At 38.3% G+C, this 24,774-nt stretch overlaps 1 protein-coding gene across 1 annotated transcript; it reads left to right on the plus strand.

The window, feature by feature from the left end:
* dhcr24 (24-dehydrocholesterol reductase) lies at positions 1–24,090 on the plus strand. The gene is made up of 9 exons (XM_061978607.2): positions 1–355; positions 1,388–1,543; positions 9,884–9,989; positions 10,369–10,487; positions 14,031–14,294; positions 14,361–14,504; positions 20,162–20,359; positions 20,441–20,619; positions 23,674–24,090. Exons 1-9 carry the CDS (start codon positions 131–133, stop codon positions 23,825–23,827), a joined length of 1,545 nt encoding a protein of 514 aa, XP_061834591.2. The 5' UTR covers positions 1–130; the 3' UTR covers positions 23,828–24,090.
* Positions 24,091–24,774: the final 684 nt, after the last annotated feature.

Genomic DNA, 24,774 nt, shown 5'->3' on the forward strand with positions numbered 1-24,774 from the left:
TTTTTTTTTTTTTAAATAACTCCACGCCGACTCGTCACGCTTCTCCGTGGAAGTGTGGCAGCTGCTTGTGTTTGGTGGTCACTCGTGTGTCTAATAGTTGTACAGTTGTAGTACAATACAGACTATTGAGATGCTGCTGTACGTGGCCGTCGTGGTTGTCATGTTGGCGCTGTGGACCAAAGTCAAAGGTGTCGACTACGTGCTGGTTCACCAGCGGTGGATTTTTGTTTGTTTGTTCCTGTTGCCTCTCTCCGTTGTCTTCGACGTGTATTTCTACCTGAGAGCGTGGATCATATTCAAGGTGTGCTCGGCGCCCAAAATGCACGAGCAGCGCGTGCGCGACATCCAGCGACAGGTGGGTGCAAACTGCCAAGTAGCCAGGAGCGGACCTGTGCGCCTGCGCACTAGGCGAGACCCGCTTTGTTGTTTACATGAAGCATGTAAATATGCATGTGTGTCATAACAAGAACAAACTGTTTTTTTGCAATAGCCCATCATTCATAAAATGAGTAGACAAGTGAGACATTCACTAAATTCAGTTTTAAAAGTGACTTTGTACTGCTCTTTCTTGAAAACCACCACTTCAATCACAAAACTGTTCACAGTATTGCTTCTCCTATTTTATATATATTTTTTACAGTTTTATCTCAATTAGATTAGACCTACCTGAAACATTTGTTCATTCAATATATCTTGTATATATCTTGTATTTTCACTACCTAAAGCATTCAGTCAATATTTTGTTATATTTGCGCTACGAAGGATATTCATTCAATATTCTACTGTCTTATATTTGCACTACCTAAAACATTCACTCAGTATTTTGTTATATTTGCGCTACGAGGGACATTAATTCATTATTCTACTATCTGATATTTGCACTACCTAAAACATTCACTCAGTATTTTGTTATATTTGCGCTACGAAGGACATTAATTCATTATTCTACTATCTTATATTTGCACTACCTAAAACATTCACTCATTATTTTGTCATATTTGCGCTAAGTTGGGATATTCATTCAAATTCTACTATCTTGTATTTGCACTGGCTAAAACATTCACTCAATATTTTTGTTATATTTGCGCTACGAGGGACATTCATTCAATATTCTACTGTCTTATATTTGCACTACCTAAAACATTCACTCAGTATTTTGTTATATTTGTGCTACAAGTGACATTCATTCAATATTCTACCATCTGATCTTTGCACTACCTAAAACATTCAGTCAATATTTTGTTGTTATATTTGCACTACGTGAGACATTCAGTCAATGTTTTACCATCTTATATTTGCACTATCTAATACACACATTCAATATTTAGTTTTGTTTGATTTGCGCTACTCGGCACATTCATTCATAGTTCCGTTATTTACATTTCAGGTGCGTGAGTGGAGGAAAGAGGGCGGCAAGAGCTTCATGTGCACGGGTCGACCCGGCTGGCTGACTGTGTCTCTGCGAGTGGGCAAATACAAGAAAACACACAAGAACATCACTATCAATATGATGGACATTCTGGAGGTGGACACCAAGAAGCAGGTGAGATAAAGCAACACAGATGTTGAGTACCCCTGCAACATAGGGAGGGTATTGTTTTTCAAAATACTGGTGTATTAAGCTGTAAAAAAAAATGTCATTTGACAAACAAGCCAGCTTCACAAACCAGTGGTTTTTTTTAATAAAAAAAGTATCGTATTTGCGTATGAGCGGGTCTATTCAGGTCTTTTTTCCTACAAAAGGCACACCGGATTATAAGGCGCATTAAAGGAGTCATATTGTGATTTTTTTTCTAAATGTAATATCTTGTGGTCTACATAACATGTAATAGTGGTTCTTTGGTCAAAATGTTGCATAGATGATGTTTTACAGATCATCTTTAAAGGGGAACATTATCACAATTTCAGAATGGTTAAAACCATTAAAAATCAGTTCCCAGTGGCTTATTTTATTTTTCGAAGTTTTTTTCAAAATTTTACCCATCACGCAATATCCCTAAAAAAAAGCTTCAAAGTGCCTGATTTTAACCATCGTTATATACACCCGTCCATTTTCCTGTGACGTCACATAGTGATGCCAACACAAACAAACATGGCGCATAGAACAGCAAGGTATAGCGACATTAGCTCGGATTCAGACTCGGATTTCAGCGACTTAAGCGATTCAACAGATTACGCATGTATTGAAACGGATGGTTGTAGTGTGGAGGCAGGTAGCGAAAACGAAATTGAAGAAGAAACTGAAGCTATTGAGCCATATCGGTTTGAACCGCATGCAAGCGAAACCGACGAAAACGACACGACAGCCAGCGACACGGGAGAAAGCGAGGACGAATTCGGCGATCGCCTTCTAACCAACGATTGGTATGTGTTTGTTTGGCATTAAAGGAAACTAACAACTATGAACTAGGTTTACAGCATATGAAATACATTTGGCAACAACATGCACTTTGAGAGTGCAGACAGCCCAGTTTTCATCAATTAGTATATTCTGTAGACATACTCTCATCCGCTCTCTTTTCCTGAAAGCTGATCTGTCCAGTCCAGTTGGAAATGCATCTGCTTTGAGTGTCGCAGGATATCCACACATTCTTGCCATCTCTGTCGTAGCATAGCTTTCGTCGGTAAAGTGTGCGGAACAAACGTCCAATTTCTTGCCACTTCCGCATCTTTGGGCCACTGGTGCAACTTGAATCCGTCCCTGTTCGTGTTGTTACACCCTCCGACAACACACCGACGAGGCATGATGTCTCCAAGGTACGGAAAACAGTCGAAAAAAACGGAAAATAACAGAGCTGATTTGACTCGGTGTTTGTAATGTGTTTGAGAAAATGGTGGATTGCTTCCCGATGTGACGTCACAACGTGACGTCATCGCTCCGAGAGCGAATAATAGGAAGGCGTTTAATTCGCCAAAATTCACCCATTTAGAGTTCGGAAATCGGTTAAAAAAATATATGGTCTTTTTTCTGCAACATCTAGGTATATATTGACGCTTACATAGGTCTGGTGATAATGTTCCCCTTTAAGCCGCTTTCTGACAGTCGCTTCAGGATGCTCCGTTTTGTGGGCGATCTTATTTACGTGGCTCACCTTGGCATTAAAGTATTACAATCTGTGCTTCAAACTTAGGTAAACATTTAAATAACAAGCATTCAGATTTTTAAGAGTAACTGGTAATGACATTAACTCGCTACTCAGGAAAGCACGCAGCTGGTTGGTCCGTTGCCAATTGTTAGCACAGTCTAAACCGCCCACGTAGCGTGAAATAATGCAAGTGAATTGACGGAATTGTGTAACAAATTCCCGCTATTTCATTGGTGTTTTATCTTTAACAATAGCCACGTGTACATGGACAACTTTTATTTAGTCTGATCATCATTCGGATTAGAATGTTACTTTGTACATGCACTAGGGATGTGGGAAAAAATGGATTTGAATTTAAATCGCGATTCTCACGTTGTGCGATTTAGTATCGATTCTCATTTTTCAAAAATCTATTTATTTTTTATTTTATTTTATTCCATTTTTTTTTTCATTTGTTTTTTTGTTTTTTTTAAATTAATCAATCCAACAAAACAATACACAGCAATACCATAACAATGCAATCCAATTCCAAAACCAAACCTGACCCAGCAACACTCCGAACAGCAATAAACAGAGCAATTGAGAGGAGACACAAACAGGACACAGAACAAACCAAAAGTAGTGAAACAAAAATGAATATTATCAACAACCGTATCAATATTAGTTACAATTTCAACATAGCAGTGATTAAAAATCCTTCATTGACATTATCATTAGACATTTATAAAAAATAAAAAAGAACAATAGTGTCACAGTGGCTTACACTTGCATCGCATCTCATAAGCTTGACAACACACTGTGTCCAATATTTTCACAAAGATAAAATAATTGCAATCAGTTGATAAAACATTGTCCTTTACAATTATAAAAGCTTGTTACAAAAATCTACTACTCTGCTTGCATGTCAGCAGACTGGGGTAGATCCTGCTGAAATCCTATATATTGAATGAATAGAGAATCCTTTTGAATCGGAAAAAATCGATTTATAATCGAATCGTGACCCCAAGAATCGATATTGAATTGAATCGTGAGACACCCAAAGATTCGTAGCCCTAACATGCACCCTGAAAAAATTGATCGGATTATGATGTGTATTTTCATGCATCACACCTTCAATCGGAATACTTTACTTTGACATGCGCATAGCCTAACATAAACGTAAAGATGTGTTATTGTTTGTGCTATGGCGCCATCTTTTGGACGAGTTTACTCACTGCAGGTGCTGAAGAAGCAGTAGATTTCCACTGTACACAAACATTAATTTGTGCGTTTCTGCCTGTCCGATGTTATCACAGTATTTATTTATAAATTTTTCCTTCTCTTCACTACTTTTGTTTTACCTCTCTTTTTGAAATGGAGCTTTTTATGTTGTGATTATGTATGGCAGGGTCCAGCCAACAAAAAAAGGTGAAATAACTGAAAACTTGTTTTATATTCTAGTTTCTTCAAAATAGCCATCCTTTGCTCTGATTACTGCTTTGCACACTCTTGGCATTCTCTCGATGAGCTTCAAGCACAACTGTGAAGTGAAAACCATTTCAGGTGACTACCTCTTGAAGCTCATCGAGAGAATGCCAAGAGTGTGCCAAAAAGTAATAAGAGCAAAGGGTGGCTATTTTGAAGTACTAGAATATATAACATGTTTTCAGTTATTTCACCTTTTTTTTGTTAAGTACATAACTCCACATGTGTTCATTCATAGTTTGGATGCCTTCAGTGACAATCTACAATGTAAATAGTCATGAAAATAAAGAAAACACATTGAATGAGAAGGTGTGTCCAAACTTTTGGCCTGTACTGTTGCTACTTGTCTTATCTTTGTAGTTTTTATATTGTTTTCAGTATCATAATAATGATTGTATTTGTCTTAAAGCACAGATCAAAATTGGCAACCAAAAATCATGAAATATTAAGAGATTTATATTTTATTCTACTTTCATCCTAGATTATGGCAGGCTGTATGTAATATAGAACATTGTAAATAGTTTTTTGAGTGCAATAAGAAAATCCCAATGTGTTTAATGCCGTTGCATTTTAATTCCAATCTTCTAAAATTGTTCTTTGAGTACAGTAAGAACCCTATGTTTATTGTAACGCAATATTTTGTGTTAAAATTAAGCCATTAATGTAATTTTTTGTGGTCCCCTTTATTTTGAAAAGTATCGAAATACGATTTGGTACTGGTACCAAAATATTGGTATTGGGACAACTGTACTTTGAACACAACATAAGATAGTACAGTATATCAATGTAATGTAATGTGGTGTACTTTAGGGCTGCAACAACTAATCGATTAAAATCGATTATAAAAATAGTTGGCGATTAATTTAGTCATCGATTCGTTGGATCTATGCTATGCGCAGAGGCTACTTAAATTTTTTATTTTTTATTTTTATTTTTTTATAAACTGCCACATTTACAAACAGCTGAGAAACAATAATCAAAATAAGTATGGTTCCAGTATGCTGTTTTTTTCAATAAAGTACTGGAAAGGATAGAAATGTAGTTTGTCTCTTTTATCCGATTATTAATCGATTAATCGAAGTAATCGACAGATTAATTGATTATCAAATTAGTTGTTAGTTGCAGCCTTAGTGCACTAACAGTTTGACATCACAAAACTCCTCAACATTACCAGCAGCGACATTGATTTGTAAAAAATAAATAAAATAAATAAATCCACTTTACCTCGTTGGTTAATCTTTTTGGTGAGCCACAGAAGAAAGGGGGAGAGGAGAAGAGGCGGTTTCTACAACGCTGTGGATACTTCCTGAATTGTCCATTGTTTTCGTTGGACTCATGTTACGCTAGCAAAATTCTAAAAAAAAATCTGTAAAAAGCCTAAAAATTACACAAAGTAGCACCTAGCACAGTAGCTAACGACAGCACTGCTGTGCTGCTGACTGAATGAGCACAGAGATCGATCAGCCCGCCCACAATGGATGTGCTGCCGGTCACAAAATGGCTGCGCTGCGAGGCAGACAATGGATAGTTCGTACACCAAAACATATTTTTATTCAGCCTGTGGTTCGTAAATGGAAACAATGAGGGGTTTGTTTTCCAGTGTATAAAGGAAAACTTAGCACTTGTTTGTTTATATGTGCATCTTTCAACCACACCACCAGGGGGAGCTCCACTAACCACGTTAAACCCAGATTCCGATCCAACAAAAGTCTTAACTCATTCTCTTTCTATGCCACATCAATGTGGAATGCACTCCCAACAGGTGTAAAAGAAAGGGCATCTCTATCCTCCTTCAAAACCGCACTAAAAGAACACCTCCAGGCAACTTCAACCCTAAACTAACACCCTCCCTTCCTCATCATACCTCCTCGGATTGTAAATAATCAAATGTAAACAATCAAATGTAGTCACTTTTTCTTATAATTTCTGATCTCTCTCTCTGTGTCCAATACTTGCTGTACATACAGGTAAAAGCCAGTAAATTAGAATATTTTGAAAAACTTGATTTATTTCAGTAATTGCATTCAAAAGGTGTAACTTGTACATTATATTTATTCATTGCACACAGACTGATGCATTCAAATGTTTATTTCATTTAATTTTGATGATTTGAAGTGGCAACAAATGAAAATCCAAAATTCCGTGTGTCACAAAATTAGAATATTACTTAAGGCTAATACAAAAAAGGGATTTTTAGAAATGTTGGCCAACTGAAAAGTATGAAAATGAAAAATATGAGCATGTACAATACTCAATACTTGGTTGGAGCTCCTTTTGCCTCAATTACTGCGTTAATGCGGCGTGGCATGGAGTCGATGAGTTTCTGGCACTGCTCAGGTGTTATGAGAGCCCAGGTTGCTCTGATAGTGGCCTTCAACTCTTCTGCGTTTTTGGGTCCGGCATTCTGCATCTTCCTTTTCACAATACCCCACAGATTTTCTATGGGGCTAAGGTCAGGGGAGTCGGCGGGCCAATTTAGAACAGAAATACCATGGTCCGTAAACCAGGCACGGGTAGATTTTGCGCTGTGTGCAGGCGCCAAGTCCTGTTGGAACTTGAAATCTCCATCTCCATAGAGCAGGTCAGCAGCAGGAAGCATGAAGTGCTCTAAAACTTGCTGGTAGACTGCTGCGTTGACCCTGGATCTCAGGAAACAGAGTGGACCGACACCAGCAGATGACATGGCACCCCAAACCATCACCCAACCATGCAAATTTTGCATTTCCTTTGGAAATCGAGGTCCCAGAGTCTGGAGGAAGACAGGAGAGGCACAGGATCCACATTGCCTGAAGTCTAGTGTAAAGTTTCCACCATCAGTGATGGTTTGGGGTGCCATGTCATCTGCTGGTGTCGGTCCACTCTGTTTCCTGAGATCCAGGGTCAACGCAGCCGTCTACCAGCAAGTTTTAGAGCACTTCATGCTTCCTGCTGCTGACCTGCTCTATGGAGATGGAGATTTCAAGTTCCAACAGAACTTGGCGCCTGCACACAGCGCAAAATCTACCCGTGCCTGGTTTACGGACCATGGTATTTCTGTTCTAAATTGGCCCGCCAACTCCCCTGACCTTAGCCCCATAGAAAATCTGTGGGGTATTGTGAAAAGGAAGATGCAGAATGCCAGACCCAAAAAAGCAGAAGAGTTGAAGGCCACTATCAGAGCAACCTGGGCTCTCATAACACCTGAGCAGTGCCAGAAACTCATCGACTCCATGCCACGACGCATTAATGCAGTAATTGAGGCAAAAGGAGCTCCAACCAAGTATTGGGTATTGTACATGCTCATATTTTTCATTTTCATACTTTTCAGTTGGCCAACATTTCTAAAAATCCCTTTTTTGTATTAGCCTTAAGTAATATTCTAATTTTGTGACACACGGAATTTTGGATTTTCATTTGTTGCCACTTCAAATCATCAAAATTAAATGAAATAAACATTTGAATGCATCAGTCTGTGTGCAATGAATAAATATAATGTACAAGTTACACCTTTTGAATGCAATTACTGAAATAAATCAAGTTTTTCAAAATATTCTAATTTACTGGCTTTTACCTGTATGTACCAAGTCAGACCGACACTGTTCCAATGTCAATTTCTCTGATGATGCAATTGTTGATAACTGAAGTGCTGATACCAACCAAACTTAACCCCCCCCTCCATATCCCACACCCCGGATTGTAAATAATGTAAATAATTCAATGTATATACTGTGATGATTATCTTGTGTGATGACTGTATTATGAAAATAGTATATATCTGTATCATGAATCAATTTAAGTGGACCCCGACTTAAACAAGTTGAAAAACTTATTTGGGTGTTACCATTTAGTGGTCAATTGTTCGGAATATGTACTGTACTGTGCAATCTACTAATAAAAGTTTCAATCAATCAAAAAAAAAAGGCATGTGCAAGTACGTCAACAATGGCGGAACACAGTGGTGTTGTTCCATTTAAGGTGTTTTTTTTTTTTTAATTACACCTTAACAACAAAGTATACGTTTACAAGAGGAATTGTGTTACTTGCATACTTTAATTTAGAAAATAAACATTCATATGCATTCATTCTTTACATTGGGACATCGCCATCTACTGGCCTTGCATGCATACTACATCACGATCAGTCTTTGTTGGAGGTTCATGTTTTCTCAATGTGGCCAGCGCAGTGCTTCCCATACATTATTTTAACCTCTTAAGGCCCAAGCTGTTTGTTTACATGCTTTTTTTTTATTTCTCTTTGCTATTTGGGCTTATTGGACCCTAATTAGAATAAAAACTAAGAATCATATTTTGTTATGATGTACTTAGTCCATAAGTACACAAATGTGTACTTCATGTTTAGTGACATGCTAATTCTTATTTTTTTACACTTTTTTTCCCCAAATTCCATTGTATGTTATACTCTTCTGACACCACCAGATGGCAGTACAAGTGTCCACATAAGTGGCCATAAGACCCCAATTCAGTAGTGTACACAATTTTGGAAATAAGAGCTAAAAGTTGCTGTCCACGCATGTGGCCACTAAGCCTTTAGAGCAGTGGTTCTTAACCTGGGTTCGATCGAACCCTAGGGGTTCGGTGAGTCAACCTCAGGGGTTCGGCGGAGCCTCTGCCGCGGAGGTTAAGACACACCCAACTCATCGTGAAAATAAAAACTTCTCCCTATCGGCATATTATGGATACCCCCAAACAATGTTCCCTCTGATTTGCAGGTGTCTAATTTGTTGTGAGTTCATGCATTGTGTTGGTTTTGTTCTTTGAACAAGGTGATGCTCATGCACGGTTCATTTTGTGCACCAGTAAAAAAAACATATAACTTTGTCTTGAATTAAAAAAAATAAATAAATAAATAAATTTTTCACTAAAGATAGATAGATAGTACTTTATTGATTCCTTCAGGAGAGTTCCCTCAGGAAAATAAAAATTCCAGCAGCAGTGTACAAAGTTAAGATCGAATTTAAAAAGTAAATAATGGGGGTATAAATGGAAACAAAATAGAAAAATATTACCGGTACGATAAGAATAAAAAGCAACAGTGAGAATAAAAAAGAAGGGTTCGGTGAATGTGCATATGAAACTAGTGGGGTTCCGTACCTCCAACAAGGTTAAGAACCACTGATTTAGAGGCTAATGTATTAAATAAATAAAAAAATTTAATTTATAGTTTCCAACATATTTTTTTATGTTTTTTTTTTTTACTTACAATGTTATGCTTTTTATTACAAATACATGTTTCATGAGTCAAGGCCATAGATGCAAATTAGATGATGTCATTTAGCGACGTCCCTTTGGTTAAAACATTTTTTTTTTTTTTAAATGCTACTGTTTGTTGTTTAGGTGGTGAGAGTCGAGCCCCTGGCCAACATGGGTCAGGTGACTGCCCTTCTCAACTCCATTGGCTGGACCCTGCCAGTGCTCCCGGAGCTGGATGACCTCACCGTGGGTACGTCACGGCACACATGATTTTCTCTGGAATCTTCAACGACTGTGTGTGTGTGTGTGCGGGGGGGTTTCGAGGTGTATGGTCTGTGCACCCATCCATCACTGCTTCCTGTTTGGACGTCCTTAATTCTGTTAGAAGACGTCCACAGATAAAACTCTGCGGAAATGGCCGCAGAGTTGGAGGCACCCGGGGATCGGGTTTCATAATGGATTTCCTGATGCCATAAACTGTCCATCAGCGGCCTAATGTTTTCCCATCAAGCCCGTCGTGCGCTCATTTATCCTGACGTTTTTGTGTATCCACGGCCTCTGTTGTTGTTGTGCAAGAAATGAAATCACAGCGCGCTCCCCCCTCCCCTACCCTCCCCCCCCTGTCTCAGGTGGTTTGGTGATGGGCACCGGCATCGAGTCGTCCTCTCATATTTACGGCCTCTTTCAGCACATCTGCGTGGCCTTCGAGCTGGTGCTGGCTGACGGCAGCCTTGTGCGCTGCACCGAGGTGAGTTTTTTACTGTGCTTTTTACATTAAAAAAGAATGCAATTTCATCCATAGGAATACATTTACAGTAAATATTAAATTGTTGACATATTAACTGCTAACATTTTATTTTTCTTAACTGTCAGCGTTTAGATAAAACAATAATAAAACAAATTTAAGTCAAGTAAGACTATTGACTTTTTGAAAACACCTCACACTGCAGAGCATTAGTGTCACCTAGTGGCCTTTTATAGGTATTGCTGCAATAAACACGGTTTTTCTGCATTGGTGCCATTGTAACTCAAAATAAAATTACCCTTTTTTTTTTCTTTTTTTTTAAAACTCAAAACCTGTTAATGTTCCCTCTAAGGTGCGCGCCTGTGCAATTGTGCACTGCTCAAGCGTCCTCTGCGCACGGCAAATCTATGCCGCGCACAAAATCTAATAAAAAAATGAGCGCATAACAATTTTCGACACGACAGAGAAAACAGTTTTCGTCATCATTGTTCAAATATTGTAACGTCTGTCGAGACGCTTTGAGGACATGAATTCCATCCATCACTTTACTGAGCAAAACTCTTTATTGTCGGCCATAAACACATCACCAAAACATTAGTAAAAAAAAATTATATCTAGCAAAACTGGTCATTTTTTGCAGTACAAACCAGACCAAAAGCAACTTTGTTATATCAACAGCAGCCGCTCGCTCTTTCTCACTTGCGCCAACACATGCACATATGGCACTTAGCCAGTGATGCGTTTACAGTCACACAAAAAGTCGGACAACTCCAACACCGCACATAAAGTGTCATTCCAGGTCGTTACACTATGATTTACCAATCAAATGTGTCCTTATTCTTGTGTCATTTATTAGGAATCTTAATTTGTAAATATTAATCATGAAATGCTGTTAGTATATTAAATAAATACTAATAAAAATATATTTTTTACAAACAGGAAGTTGCAGGAATGTACACATGATCCCCTGCTTACATCTCATTGTGCAACATGTGAATGTTTTAATGGGAACTAAATGCAATGTCTGAAAGGGGTACAAATTATTTCCAAAGCAGGACCTCCACCCAGACAAACAATACAAGTACACAGTTCATGAAAAACAATATTTTTTGTTATTGTCATTGTAAGTGGGCCTAAACACTTATATTAGAAAATAACCTCATGGAAATGACTGCTGTCATTTGATTATAATAATAAGAGAATGTTGTCTGTCTATCTGTGTTGGCCCTGCGATGAGGTGGGGACTTGTCCAGGGTGTACACCGCCTTCTGCCTGAATGCAGCTGAGATAGGCTCCAGCACCCCCCGCTACCCCGAAAGGGACAAGCGGTAGGAAATGGATGGATGGATGGAGATTGAACTTGTTATTTAGTCAGGTGTGGGACAGGTGTGCTGCTGGTGTAGCCACAGTGTGCACGTGTGATGTTGCTCACATGGGCTCCACTGAATGCTCAGGGACTTTTTGCGTTTGCTCACACACATGAAAAATTATAGGGAACATTGCTGATAATACACATATTAAACTACACATACCTTGTTGGCCCATCTCTGGAAGCTATTTCATTTTTTTTACTACACTAATTGAGTAACGTGTATTTTTTAGCATAAAATTATTAGTAAATACATCAAATATAAGCACATTAGATCTAAGCTAATAGCATATTAAGCACATTACAACAATTTAACATATTGTAACTGAGGTAGCAGGACTGTGCTAAGGTTTTTCACGGAATACTTTTACTTGAGTCATTTTATTCTAAATTAGCGGTATTCTTACTTGAGTACAAAAAAAGCTTGCAAAATCCTGGAGAGACTGATTATCATTCAGCTTCCTATTTATTATCACTGTAAGTCTTCAGTAATGAAATACCATGAAATACAAACAGTAAGACACTTGTTGTGTAGTTAATAATCCTTGTGTCGAGACTTAAATATGTAGCAGTGTTGGCGCTAGCAATTTTCAAAATGAGGTCCCAGGCACCCCATCAAGTCATAAAAATGGGGTCCCACAGTAAATTTTCCCACCTTTTTTTGTAAGCGTTTTGAAAACAATGATAAATGTATGCATGATCCTGTTATATCTCACATTCTATATTGTGTTTTGGAAAAAGGTTGTCATAAAAGTTACTTCATTCATTAAAGGGGAACATTATCACAATTTCAGAATTGTTAAAACCATTAAAAATCAGTTCCCAGTGGCTTATTTCGAAGTTTTTTTCAAAATTTTACCCATCACGCAATATCCCTAAAAAAAGCTTCAAAGTGCCTGATTTTAACCACCTGTGCATTTTCCTGTGACGTCACATAGTGATGCCAACACAAACAAACATGACGGAAAGAACAGCAAGCTATAGCGACATTAGCTCGGATTCAGACTCGGATTTCAGCGGCATAAGCGATTCAACAGATTACGAATGTATTGAAACGGATGGTTGTAGTGTGGAGGCAGGTAGCGAAAACGAAATTGAAGAAGAAACTGAAGCTATTGAGCCATATCTGTTTGAACCGTATGCAAGCGAAACCGACGAAAACGACACGACAGCCAGCGACACGGGAGAAAGCGAGGACGAATTCGGCGATCGCCTTCTAACCAACGATTGGTATGTGTTTGTTTGGCATTAAAGGAAACTAACAACTATGAACTAGGTTTACAGCATATGAAATACATTTGGCAACAACATGCACTTTGAGAATGCAGACAGCCCAGTTTTCATCAATTAATATATTCTGTAGACATACCCTCATCCGCTCTCTTTTCCTGAAAGCTGATCTGTCCAGTCCAGTTGGAAATGCATCTGCTTTGAGTGTCGCAGGACATCCACACATTCTTGCCATCTCTGTCGTAGCATAGCTTTCGTCGGTAAAGCGTGCGGAACAAACGTCCAATTTCTTGCCACTTTCGCATCTTTGGGCCACTGGTGCAACTTGAATCCGTCCCTGTTCGTGTTGTTACACCCTCCGACAACACACCGACGAGGCATGATGTCTCCAAGGTACGGGAAACAGTCGAAAAAACGGAAAATAACAGAGCTGATTTGACTCGGTGTTTGAGAAAATGGCGGATTGCTTCCCGTTGTGACGTCATCGCTCCGAGAGCAAATAATAGAAGGCGTTTAATTCGCCAAAATTCACCCATTTAGAGTTCGGAAATCGGTTAAAAAAATATATGGTCTTTTTTCTGCAACATCAAGGTATATATTGACGCTTACATAGGTCTGGTGATAATGTTCCCCTTTAAAGCGGCGGGGAAAATTACAGGGACGATACTCCCAGAGATGAGTGCCATGTACACAACTCGCTGCCTAAAGCGAGTACACAACATCAAGGTATATATTGACGCTTACATAGGTCTGGTGATAATGTTCCCCTTTAATAAGATGTAGGTGTATTTATTTCAGTATAGAAGTGTAAAAAGTGTTTTGCAGTCCGATATTATCGGACATCTCTAATCCAAGCCATAGGAAAAGGCATGCCAGCGTGTCTCAATACTTTTGTCCACATCGTGTTCATTCTGACTGTTTTTGTGTTTGATGTCACTGGCCAACAGGAGGAGAACTCGGACCTCTTCCACGCCGTGCCGTGGTCCTGCGGCACTCTGGGCTTCCTGGTGGCGGCCGAGATCAAAATCGTGCCGGCTAAAGCGTGGGTCAAGCTGCGCTACGAGCCGGTCCGAGGCCTGGAGAACATCTGCCGCCGCTTCGCCGAGGCGTCCCAGAACAAGCAGAACACGTTCGTGGAGGGCATCCAGTTCTCCCTGGACTCTGCCGTCGTCATGACGGGAAGCATGAGCGAGCACGCCGAGCCTGACAAGGTACGAGTCGGCGAGGGCTTCTCGTGACCCTTCGGTCTTCTCAAACTCACTCTGTTTTGACGTCAGATCAACAGGATCGGCCTGCACTTCAAACCGTGGTTCTTCAAGCACGTGGAGAGCTACCTGACAGGCGGCGAGGCCGGTGTGGAGTACATCCCTCTGAGACAGTACTACCACAGACACACACGCAGCATCTTCTGGGAGATCCAGGTGCGTAGACACACTTTATCTGCCCGTCATGGTCCTCCATCTTTGCACCCTCGCCTCGTGTTTGTGACACGTGCAGCCCAATCGAGCCATTAGCCACCCCTCGCCTTGTGTAGAAGTTAATGGTGTGTTTAATTATGCATGTGTTGCTCTGACACACATCCATCTGCTGGCTGTTGGTTTGCAAAGAGAGAGGTCTCACTCGGCTAAACCGTCGGATGCTTTGAACTTCCACTGGATTCAGTCTCCTTGTTAGAAATGGAAGTGTATATTATTTACTAGTCTCCCTAGATCAGTGTTTTTCAACCACTGTGCCGCGGCACATTAGTGTGCCGTGAGATAAAGTCTGGTGTGCCGTGGGAGATGATCTAATTTCACCTATTTGGGTTAAAAATATTTTTTGCAAACCAGTAAATATAGTCTGCAAATGATGTGTTGTTGTTGAGTGTCTGTGCTGTCGAGAGCTCTGTAGTGTAATACTCTTCCATATCAGTAGGTGGCAGCAGGTAGCTAATTGCTTCATAGATGTTGGAAACAGCGGGAGGCTGTGTGCAGGTAAAAAGGTGTCTAATGCTTAAACCAAAAATAAACAAAAGGTGAGTGTCCCTAAGAAAAGGCATTGAAGCTTAGGGAAGGCTATGCAGAACAAAACTAAAACTGAACTGGCTACAAAGTAAATAAAAACAGAATGCTGGACGACAGCAAAAACTTACTGTGGAGCAAAGACGGCGTCCACAAAGTACATCCGAACATGACATGACAATCAACAATGTCCCCACAAAGAAGGATAAAAACAACTGAAATATTCTTGATTGCTAAAACAAAGCAGGTGCGGGGAATATCGCTCAAAGGAAGACATGAAACTGCTACAGGAAAATACCAAAAAAAAGAGAAAAAGACACCAAAATAGGAGCACAAGACAAGAACTAAAACACTACACACAGGAAAACAGTAAAAGAAAAGTCAAAATAAGTCAGGGTGTGATGTGACAGGTGGTGACAGTACACCTACTTTGAGACAAGAGCTATATTGATGCATGCTTGGTTATGCTTTAAAGTCATATCCAACAATTGCGACAACAAATTTTTTATTGTCAATCTCGGCTGCTGAGTTTCAGTTTTTAATGATTTCTGCTGATGGTGTGCCTTCGCATTTTTTCAATGAAAAAAATGTGCCTTGGCTCAAAAAAGGTTGAATAACACTGCCCTAGATCAGGGGTGTCCAATTGTTTTCCACTGCGGGTCACACATTTTGATACGTACAATACAATATATAGATTGTTTTAACTATGGATGGCCGATTAATATAGGACTACCGATATTATCGGTCGATAAATGCTTTAAAATGTAATATCGGAAATTATCGGTATCTTTTTCAAAATTATCGGTATCGGCTTCAAAAAGTAAAATGTATGACTTTTTAAAACGCCGCTGTGTACACGGACGTAGGGAGAAGTACAGAGCGCCAATAAACCTTAAAGGCACTGCCTTTGCGTGCCGGCCCAGTCACATAATATCTACGGCTTTTCACACACACAAGTGAATGCAAGCATACTTGGTCAACAGCCATACAGGTCACACTGAGGATGGTCGTACAAACAACTTTAACACTGTTACAAATATGCGCCATACTGTGAACCCACACCAAACAAGAATGACAAACACATTTCGGGAGAACATCCGCACCGTAACACAACATAAACACAGCAGAACAAATACCCAGAAACCCTTGCAGCACTAACTCTTCCGGGACGCTACAATATACACCCCTCGCTACTCCCTACCCCACCCCGCCCACCTCAACCTCCTCATGCTCTCTCAGGGAGAGCATGTCCAAAATTCCGAGGCATGTTAAAAAAAAAAAATGCACTTTGGGATCCCCCGGGAAGAGCTGGACGAAGTGGCTGGGGAGAGGGAAGTCTGGGCTTCCCTGCTTAGGCTGCTGCCCCCGTGACCCGACCTCGGATAAGCGGAAGAAGATGAATGGATGGATGGACTTCAATAATAAATATGGCAGTGCCGAACTTGCCAACCCTCCCGAATTTTCCGGGAGACTCCCGAAATTCAGCGCCTCTCCCGAAAACCTCCCGGGACAAATACTCTCCCGAAAATCTCCCGATTTTCAGCCGGAGCTGGAGGCCACGCCCCCTCCAGCTCCATGCGGACCTGAGTGAGGACAGCCTTTTTTCATGTCCGCTTTCCCACGATATAAACAGCGTGCCTGCCCAATCACGTTATTCTATACGAGGCGTCCGGCATACCGCCGATGAGCACGGTCCAGATGGAGAAGATCTTCTCGGCGTCCGTGTTGGCGCACACGTTGCCAAAGACGACGCTGGTCAGGCTGCTGAGGGTGAAGTAGAGGGCGGCGATGTACGAGCTGCGCACCGACGGGCCGCCAACCGTGTTGTTGACGTAGGGCATCTCCAGGCGTTTGCCCAGCTCATGGAGCCATCCTTGGGGAAGAGACGGGAGGACAACAGGGTGACAAGAACTAAATCATCCAGACTAGAGATAAATTGTATTATTATGTTTATCTTACCTAAAAATAAATATTTTTATTAATTTAAAAAAATATATACATTTTTACTATATTTTGCTAAAAACATCAAAATTTATTGTATTTTTATTTGTATTTTTTCTGACTCCCTATTACATCCAGCCATATAATTATACATTAAAATAAACATATTTGAAATAATTAGTTTTAAATGATCATAATAATTCATTTAAAATGACCATATTTAATTGTTAAAATAATTGCTTGTTAATCAACAACTTTAGCATTTTATTCATTACATTTTGAAGCTCTCAGAAGCCAAGTTATGTTATATTCCTTAATATTTATTTATGCAAGTTTGAAGTATCAATTATCTAAACACAGTTTTGTTTCGATATTTTCAGGATATATATATATATATGTATATATATATATATGAAATACTTGACTTGGTGAATTCTAGCTGTAAATATACTCCTCCCCTCTTAACCACGTCCCCCCCACATCCCGAAATCAGAGATCTCAAGGTTGGAAAACCTTGTTACATTGTTTAATGCATCCAGCGGGGCATCACAACAAAATTAGGCATAATAATGTATTAATTCCACGACTGTATATATCGGTATCGGTTGATATCGGAATCGGTAATTAAGAGTCGGATATCGGCAAAAAAGCCATTAACGGACATCTAGTTTTAACCTTTAGGGCTCCCCTCAAGTTTGGACTCACTCATAAAAATGTTAAAAATAAGTCAAATATTAGTTTGTAAAAATTCTTATTCTACACTTAAATCTCTAGATCAGGGGTCGGGAACCTTTTTGGCTGAGAGAGCCGTGAAAGCCACATATTTTAAAATGTATTTCCGTGAGAGCCATATAATATTTTTTAACACTGAATCCAACTAAATGCGTGCATTAACGGACAAGCGGTAGAAAATGGATGGATGAATTTTTAAGTAAGACTAACATTTTTAGAGTATAAGTCTCTTATTCTTTTGAATAACATTGTTATCCATTTTTTACTGCTTGTCCCGTACCCGGAGGGAACCCACGCAGTCACGGGGAGAACATGCAAACTCCACTCAGAAAGATCTCGAGCCCGGGATTGAACTCAGGACCTTCGTATTGTGAGGCACACGCACTAACCCCTGTTACACCGTGCTGCCCCTAGTAGTGTGTGTGTGAAATGTTCTTATTGAAATATTGATGGAGTGCAGGTCTTGTTGTGAATTCAGTTTTTGAGATGCTCTGCAATAACAATTAATAAAAGTCCTTTCAAGACCAATGTTTAGGAATTACAATTTAATTTAGATGACTAACACATGACTAAAACACTTTTTGGTCAAAAGACTATAACTAACACATGACTAAAACACTTTTTGGTCAAAAGACTATAACTGAAACTAATTTAAAAACCTGTTAAAATTAACATTGTTTCGATGTTTTTCCCTTTAAAGACACTGAACTGTAAGGTTTTTTTTTTATAATATTTGCTTGAAACTCTGAATGTCCCTGCACAATTATTAGCACTTAAAAATGTATGTTTGTAGTAATAAATATGATTATAACATTTTAACATAATATTTGTGTTCAATTACAATAATGAATAAAATGCTTCTTACTATTAATGCGACTTCTTGAACAGGTGCGGTAGAAAACGGATGGATGGATTAAAATGCATGAGAATGTTTTATATTTTGAACGTTATTTTTAACACTGTCATTACCAACGGAGTTATTCATTACTTATCCTGTTAAGCAATGTCAGCTAAGATTTATCTGAGAGCCAGATGCAGTCATCAAAAGAGCCACATCTGGCTTGAAAGCCAGAGGTTCCCTACCCCTGCTCTAGATGAACTTCAGGTGTGTCTGTCGATGTATCATTTTTTTATGTTTTATGCATTTTTTGTCAAAAGAGACCCCTGTTTTTATGGCAATAACACAAATATGCAATATTTCCACACTCCTAAAAATTCAAAGTGGAATATTTGATGTGAAGTATTTGAATCCATAAATATGTCAATCATTTATAATACAATTAATTTGTATTCATTATTATTTTTTGAGCAATTAGTTAGAAAAAAAAGAATACAACGGAAATTCTTATGTGCAAGTGTTAAAAGTAAGTCATATGTATTTTGTCTTTTTACTTTCAACACTTAAATCTCAAGATCAATTTCAGATCAATCTATTAATAATACATTTTTTTTATTTATATTATATATATTTAATTTTTTTTATTTTTTTTTAGTTGTTTTATGCCATTTATGCAAAAGAAAACTTTGCTTTTATATGGCAGACACACGATATTTTCTCCCAAAAATGGTGGAATATTTGATGTAAAGTAATTGGGGCCTTGAATAAGTCAATAATTCATAACATTGATTTTAGTGAAAACATAATAATGAATCAAAATGAATGTTAAAAACAGCCTGCTTATATTTGTATATATATATATATATTTATGTATTTAATGTTAAGTAAATAAAAATTCTTATAAAAACCTTTTTCTATTTATTTTATAAACATTAAACTTTTGCACATAAAACAGCCTGCTTGTATTTGTGTGTATATATATATATTGTCGGAGGCAGATATTTACATATATCCGTATTTAAGTGTTACTTCTTTATTTTCATAATCATATTACAAAACAGCTAGTGTTTTTCTTCCAATTGTGGTCTTTTGGTTGTCTGCAAATACTGTGTGCTAACCTTGACTATGGAATGTAAGGAGGAGAGATAATCCTTCTCCTTATCTCTTCTTGTGTCCAGCTGCGGAGGACAATGGGCATGTGTTTGGGCTGGAAAGACAAGACGGCGAGGGTGGGAGGGAGAGAGACTTTATAGAATAGAAGGTTTCCATATTTTAGATCAGACCATCTTAGCTGCGCGATTGAATGTTCTATGCTGGACTGGTCTCATTATATTTACAAAGCTTTGCAAATATATTACAAAATACCTATTCTGTCTCTGGTGGTTCTTCTACTCAGCTTTAAGTGTCGTAAAGAGCTTGGGAGCGACCAGAAACTTGAATTCCCTGGGAGGAACAACTGGTCCAAACGCAACAATTTATATATATTTATTTATAAAAAATTTTAAAAAATTCTTATAAAAACCTTTTTCTATTTATTTTATAAACAATATACTTTTGCACATTGCAGGATATCATTCCCTTTGGCAACCACCCGGTGTTCCGCTGGCTCTTTGGGTGGATGGTTCCTCCGAAGATCTCGCTGTTGAAGCTGACGCAGGGAGAGACCATCCGACGCCTGTACGAGCAGCACCACGTGGTGCAGGACATGCTGGTGCCCATGAGGCACCTTCGCGCCGCCATCATGCGCTTTCACCAGGACATTGAGGTAGGACTCGGTCAAAAGATACTTGCCGTTCCAAAAAAAAACAAAAAAATCCTGTATGTGTGCCATTTTCTGCGGTTCCAGGTTTACCCTCTTTGGCTGTGCCCGTTCCTCTTGCCCGCCGGCAGAGGGATGGTCCACCCCGAGGGTCAGGAGGAGGAGTTGTACGTGGATATCGGCGCGTACGGCGAGCCTCAAGTCAAACACTTTGAGGCGACGGCGTCCACGCGGCAGCTGGAGAAGTTTGTCCGAGAAGTTCACGGGTACGTCAGCCTATGCACTGAATTTGACTTCTTACAAAGCTCCAGGTTTCATTTTAAGATGTGTAGCAAAGCCTGCTTTTTTTCTCCCCCCCTAGTTTTACAGATTAAAATACTAAGATGTTTTCTGTGTTCAGATATTGTTGCTCGATCGGTTTGGGACATTAGTGCGTCTAATGCGGGGGTCAGCAAGCCACGGTTCTAGAGTCGCATGCGGCTCTTTAGCGCCGCCCTAGTGGCTGCCTGGACCTCTTTCAAAGATGTGTGAAAATGGAAAAAGATGAAGAAAACATTTTTATTTTTTTTTGTTAATATATTTTCCGTAGGAGGACAAATATGACACAAACCTTCCTAATTGTTAAAAATCCCACTGTTTACATTACATTAAGAAATCTTAGTATTTGCTCAGCGGCCTTTAGGTTAGAGTGTCCGCATTGAGATGGGTAGGTCGTGAGTTCAAACCCCGGCCGAGTCATAGCAAAGACTATAAAAATGGGCCCCATTACCTCCCTGCTTGGCACTCAGCATCAAGGGTTGGAATTGGGGGTTAAATCACCAAAAATTATTCCCGGGCGCGACCACCGCTGCTGCTCACTGCTCCCTTCACCTCCCAGGGGGTGATCAAGGGTGATGGGTCAAATGCAGAGAATAATTTCGCCACACCTAGTGTGTGTGTGACAATCATTGATACTTTAACTTTAACTTTAAACATGCTTCACTGATGAGAGTATTTGGCAAGCACCGTTTTGTCCTACTAATTTCAGCGATCCTTGAACGCATCGTAGTTTGTTTATATGTGCAACTTTCAAAGGTGAGCTTTGTTGATGTTATTGACTTCTTGGAGTGCTAATCAGGCAAATTTGGTCAGTGCATGACAGCTATTTAGGCTAGCTGTATGTACATATTGCATCATTATGCCTCGTTTGTAGGTATATTTGAGCTCATTTAATTTCCTTTACTTATGTCCACTGTGTATTTAATTAATATTTGCATATCTCATGACATTATCTGTATGCAAAGTTGGCTGCATTTCTGATAGTTGTGTGTGTGCCGTGTTGTTCCAGACCACAGCAAACGTTACTCAGCTTGCAAAGATTGTAAGAAAAGCATTAGGAGAAGACACACACATCTATAATTTCCAGGAGCTATCTCATCCTGTGAGAAGACTCCATTTTTACTAATGATTTCCAATGTTGCAAAAATGTGAATACAACATTTCTGTCAACAAAGATTTGTGTCAGCCTTTGATAGTAGGCTAATATAGCTAATATAGACACTTGCATCATGTGTGGCCTTCATCATAACACTTATATAAGGCTTTTAAAGTCATTTTGATAGTAGGCTAATATAGACTCTTACATAATGTGTTGCCTTCATTATAACACTTATACAGTATAAGACTTTTAAAGTAATTTTGATAGTAGGCTAATATAGCTAATATAGACACTTGCATCATGTGTGGCCTTCATCATAACACTTATATACAGCTTTTAAAGTCATTTTGATTGTAGGCTAATATAGCTAAAATAGACACTTACGTCATGTGTTGTCTTCATTATAACACTTATATAAGACTTTTAAAGTCATTTTGATAGTATGCTAATATAGACACTTACATCATGTGTTGTCTTCATTATAACACTTATATAAGACTTTTAAAGTCATTTTGATAGTAGGCTAATATAGACACTTACATCATGTGTTGCCTTTATCATAACACTTATATAAGGCTTTTAAAGTCATTTTGATAGGCTAATATAGACACTTACGTCATGTGTTGTCTTCATTATAACACTTATATAAGACTTTTAAAGTCATGTGTTGTCTTCATTATAACACTTATATAAGACTTTTAAAGTCATTTTGATAGTAGGCTAATATAGCTAAAATAGACACTTACGTCATGTGTTGCCTTCATTATAACACTTATATAATACTTTTAAAGTCATTTTGATAGTAGGCTAATATAGACACTTACATCATGTGTTGTCTTCATTATAACACTTATATAGGACTTTTAAAGTCATTTTGATAGTAGGCTAATACAGACACTTACATCATGTGTTGCCTTCATTATAACACTTATACAAGACTTTTAAAGTAATTTTGATAGTAGGCTAATATAGCTAAAATAGACACTTATATCATGTGTTGCCTTCATTATAACACTTATATAAGACTTTTAAAGTCATTTTGATAGTAGGCTAATATAGACACTTACATCATGTGTTGTCTTCATTATAACACTTATATAAGACTTTTAAAGTCATTTTGATAGTAGGCTAATATAGACACTTACATCATGTGTTGCCTTTATCATAACACTTATATAAGGCTTTTAAAGTCATTTTGATAGGCTAATATAGACACTTACGTCATGTGTTGTCTTCATTATAACACTTATATAAGACTTTTAAAGTCATGTGTTGTCTTCATTATAACACTTATATAAGACTTTTAAAGTCATTTTGATAGTAGGCTAATATAGCTAAAATAGACACTTACGTCATGTGTTGCCTTCATTATAACACTTATATAATACTTTTAAAGTCATTTTGATAGTAGGCTAATATAGACACTTACATCATGTGTTGTCTTCATTATAACACTTATATAGGACTTTTAAAGTCATTTTGATAGTAGGCTAATACAGACACTTACATCATGTGTTGCCTTCATTATAACACTTATACAAGACTTTTAAAGTAATTTTGATAGTAGGCTAATATAGCTAAAATAGACACTTATATCATGTGTTGCCTTCATTATAACACTTATATAAGACTTTTAAAGTCATTTTGATAGTAGGCTAATATAGACACATCACGTGTTTCCTTCATTATAACACTTATATAAGGCTTTTAAAATCCATTTGATAGTAGGCTAATACATCTAATATAGACATTTACATCATGTGTTGTCTACATTATAACACTTATATAAGACTTAAAAATGTTTCGCTGCTCCAGACAGATTAGTTTTTTGTATTTTTGGTCCAATATGGCTCTCTCAACATTTTGGGTTGTCGACCCCTGGTCTAATGCTACGATTTTGCAGCTTCCAGATGCTGTACGCAGACGTCTACATGGACCGCGCCGAGTTCTGGGAGATGTTCGACGGCACGCTGTACCACAAATTGAGAAAAGAGCTCGGCTGCAAGGACGCCTTTCCGGAAGTTTACGACAAAATCTGTAAGGCCGCACGACACTGACGCACAACAGCACTGCCTGTGTCAGCGACAGCAGGTTGTATCAGGTGCGTCTTACTGTGAAAGAAGTTATTTCTTTTATATCATCTTTTTAATGATTTATTGCTACCAGCATAAGGCGTTTCATCCAAATGGCTCACACATGAAACTCATGACCTCATAAACATAGATGTGAAAATGATTCAACCCCATTTGTATTTGCAAAATGTACACATTTCAATAGATAGTCCCTTTTAATAAAAATGACTGCTTGTAATATTTTTTTACATTGGAAATCTGCAAGTTTGTACTTTTTTTTTTTCTTTCATTTTTTACTTTTGATCATCTTCCTCTTATTATATATACACACAGTAGTACAGGGCTTTTCACTACCTAATGAAGAGGGGCGCAGTTTCAAGAACCCAAGGTCTCAGGGGTCAGAAAGTACCTCCGCAGTTTATATTCCTTTGAAGCTGTGTTTACTTAATTACGAAGTAAACACGTCGGCTTTCACACCGCACTGTCAATAAATTCATTAATCTGCCCTCGCAACTCGTTTGCAGCGTGCGCAGCTAGACAGATAGTTAACAGCATGAAGAAACAAAAGCTATGTTTTGTTGATGATGGATGTTCGTTCTTTTAAATTATTTTTCTTCCTCAAGTTTTATTTGTATTTTTTTTTATAAATCTTCCTATATTTAGGTTTGTAATACTGAAAATATAAACATGTCCGATAATTTTTTTACTTTTTGCCGATATTCCGATATTGTCCAACTCTTAATTACAGATACTGATATCAACCGATACCGATATATACAGTCGTGGAATTAACACATTATTATGCCTAATTTGGACAACCAGGTATGGTGAAGATAAGGTGCTTTTTAAAAAATAATAATAAAATAAGATAAATAAATTAAAAGCATTTTCTTGAATAAAAAAGAAAGTAAAACAATATAAAAACAGTTACA

The sequence above is a fragment of the Nerophis lumbriciformis genome, linkage group LG18 (genome assembly GCF_033978685.3).
Source record: "Nerophis lumbriciformis linkage group LG18, RoL_Nlum_v2.1, whole genome shotgun sequence".
NCBI lineage: Eukaryota > Metazoa > Chordata > Actinopteri > Syngnathiformes > Syngnathidae > Nerophis > Nerophis lumbriciformis.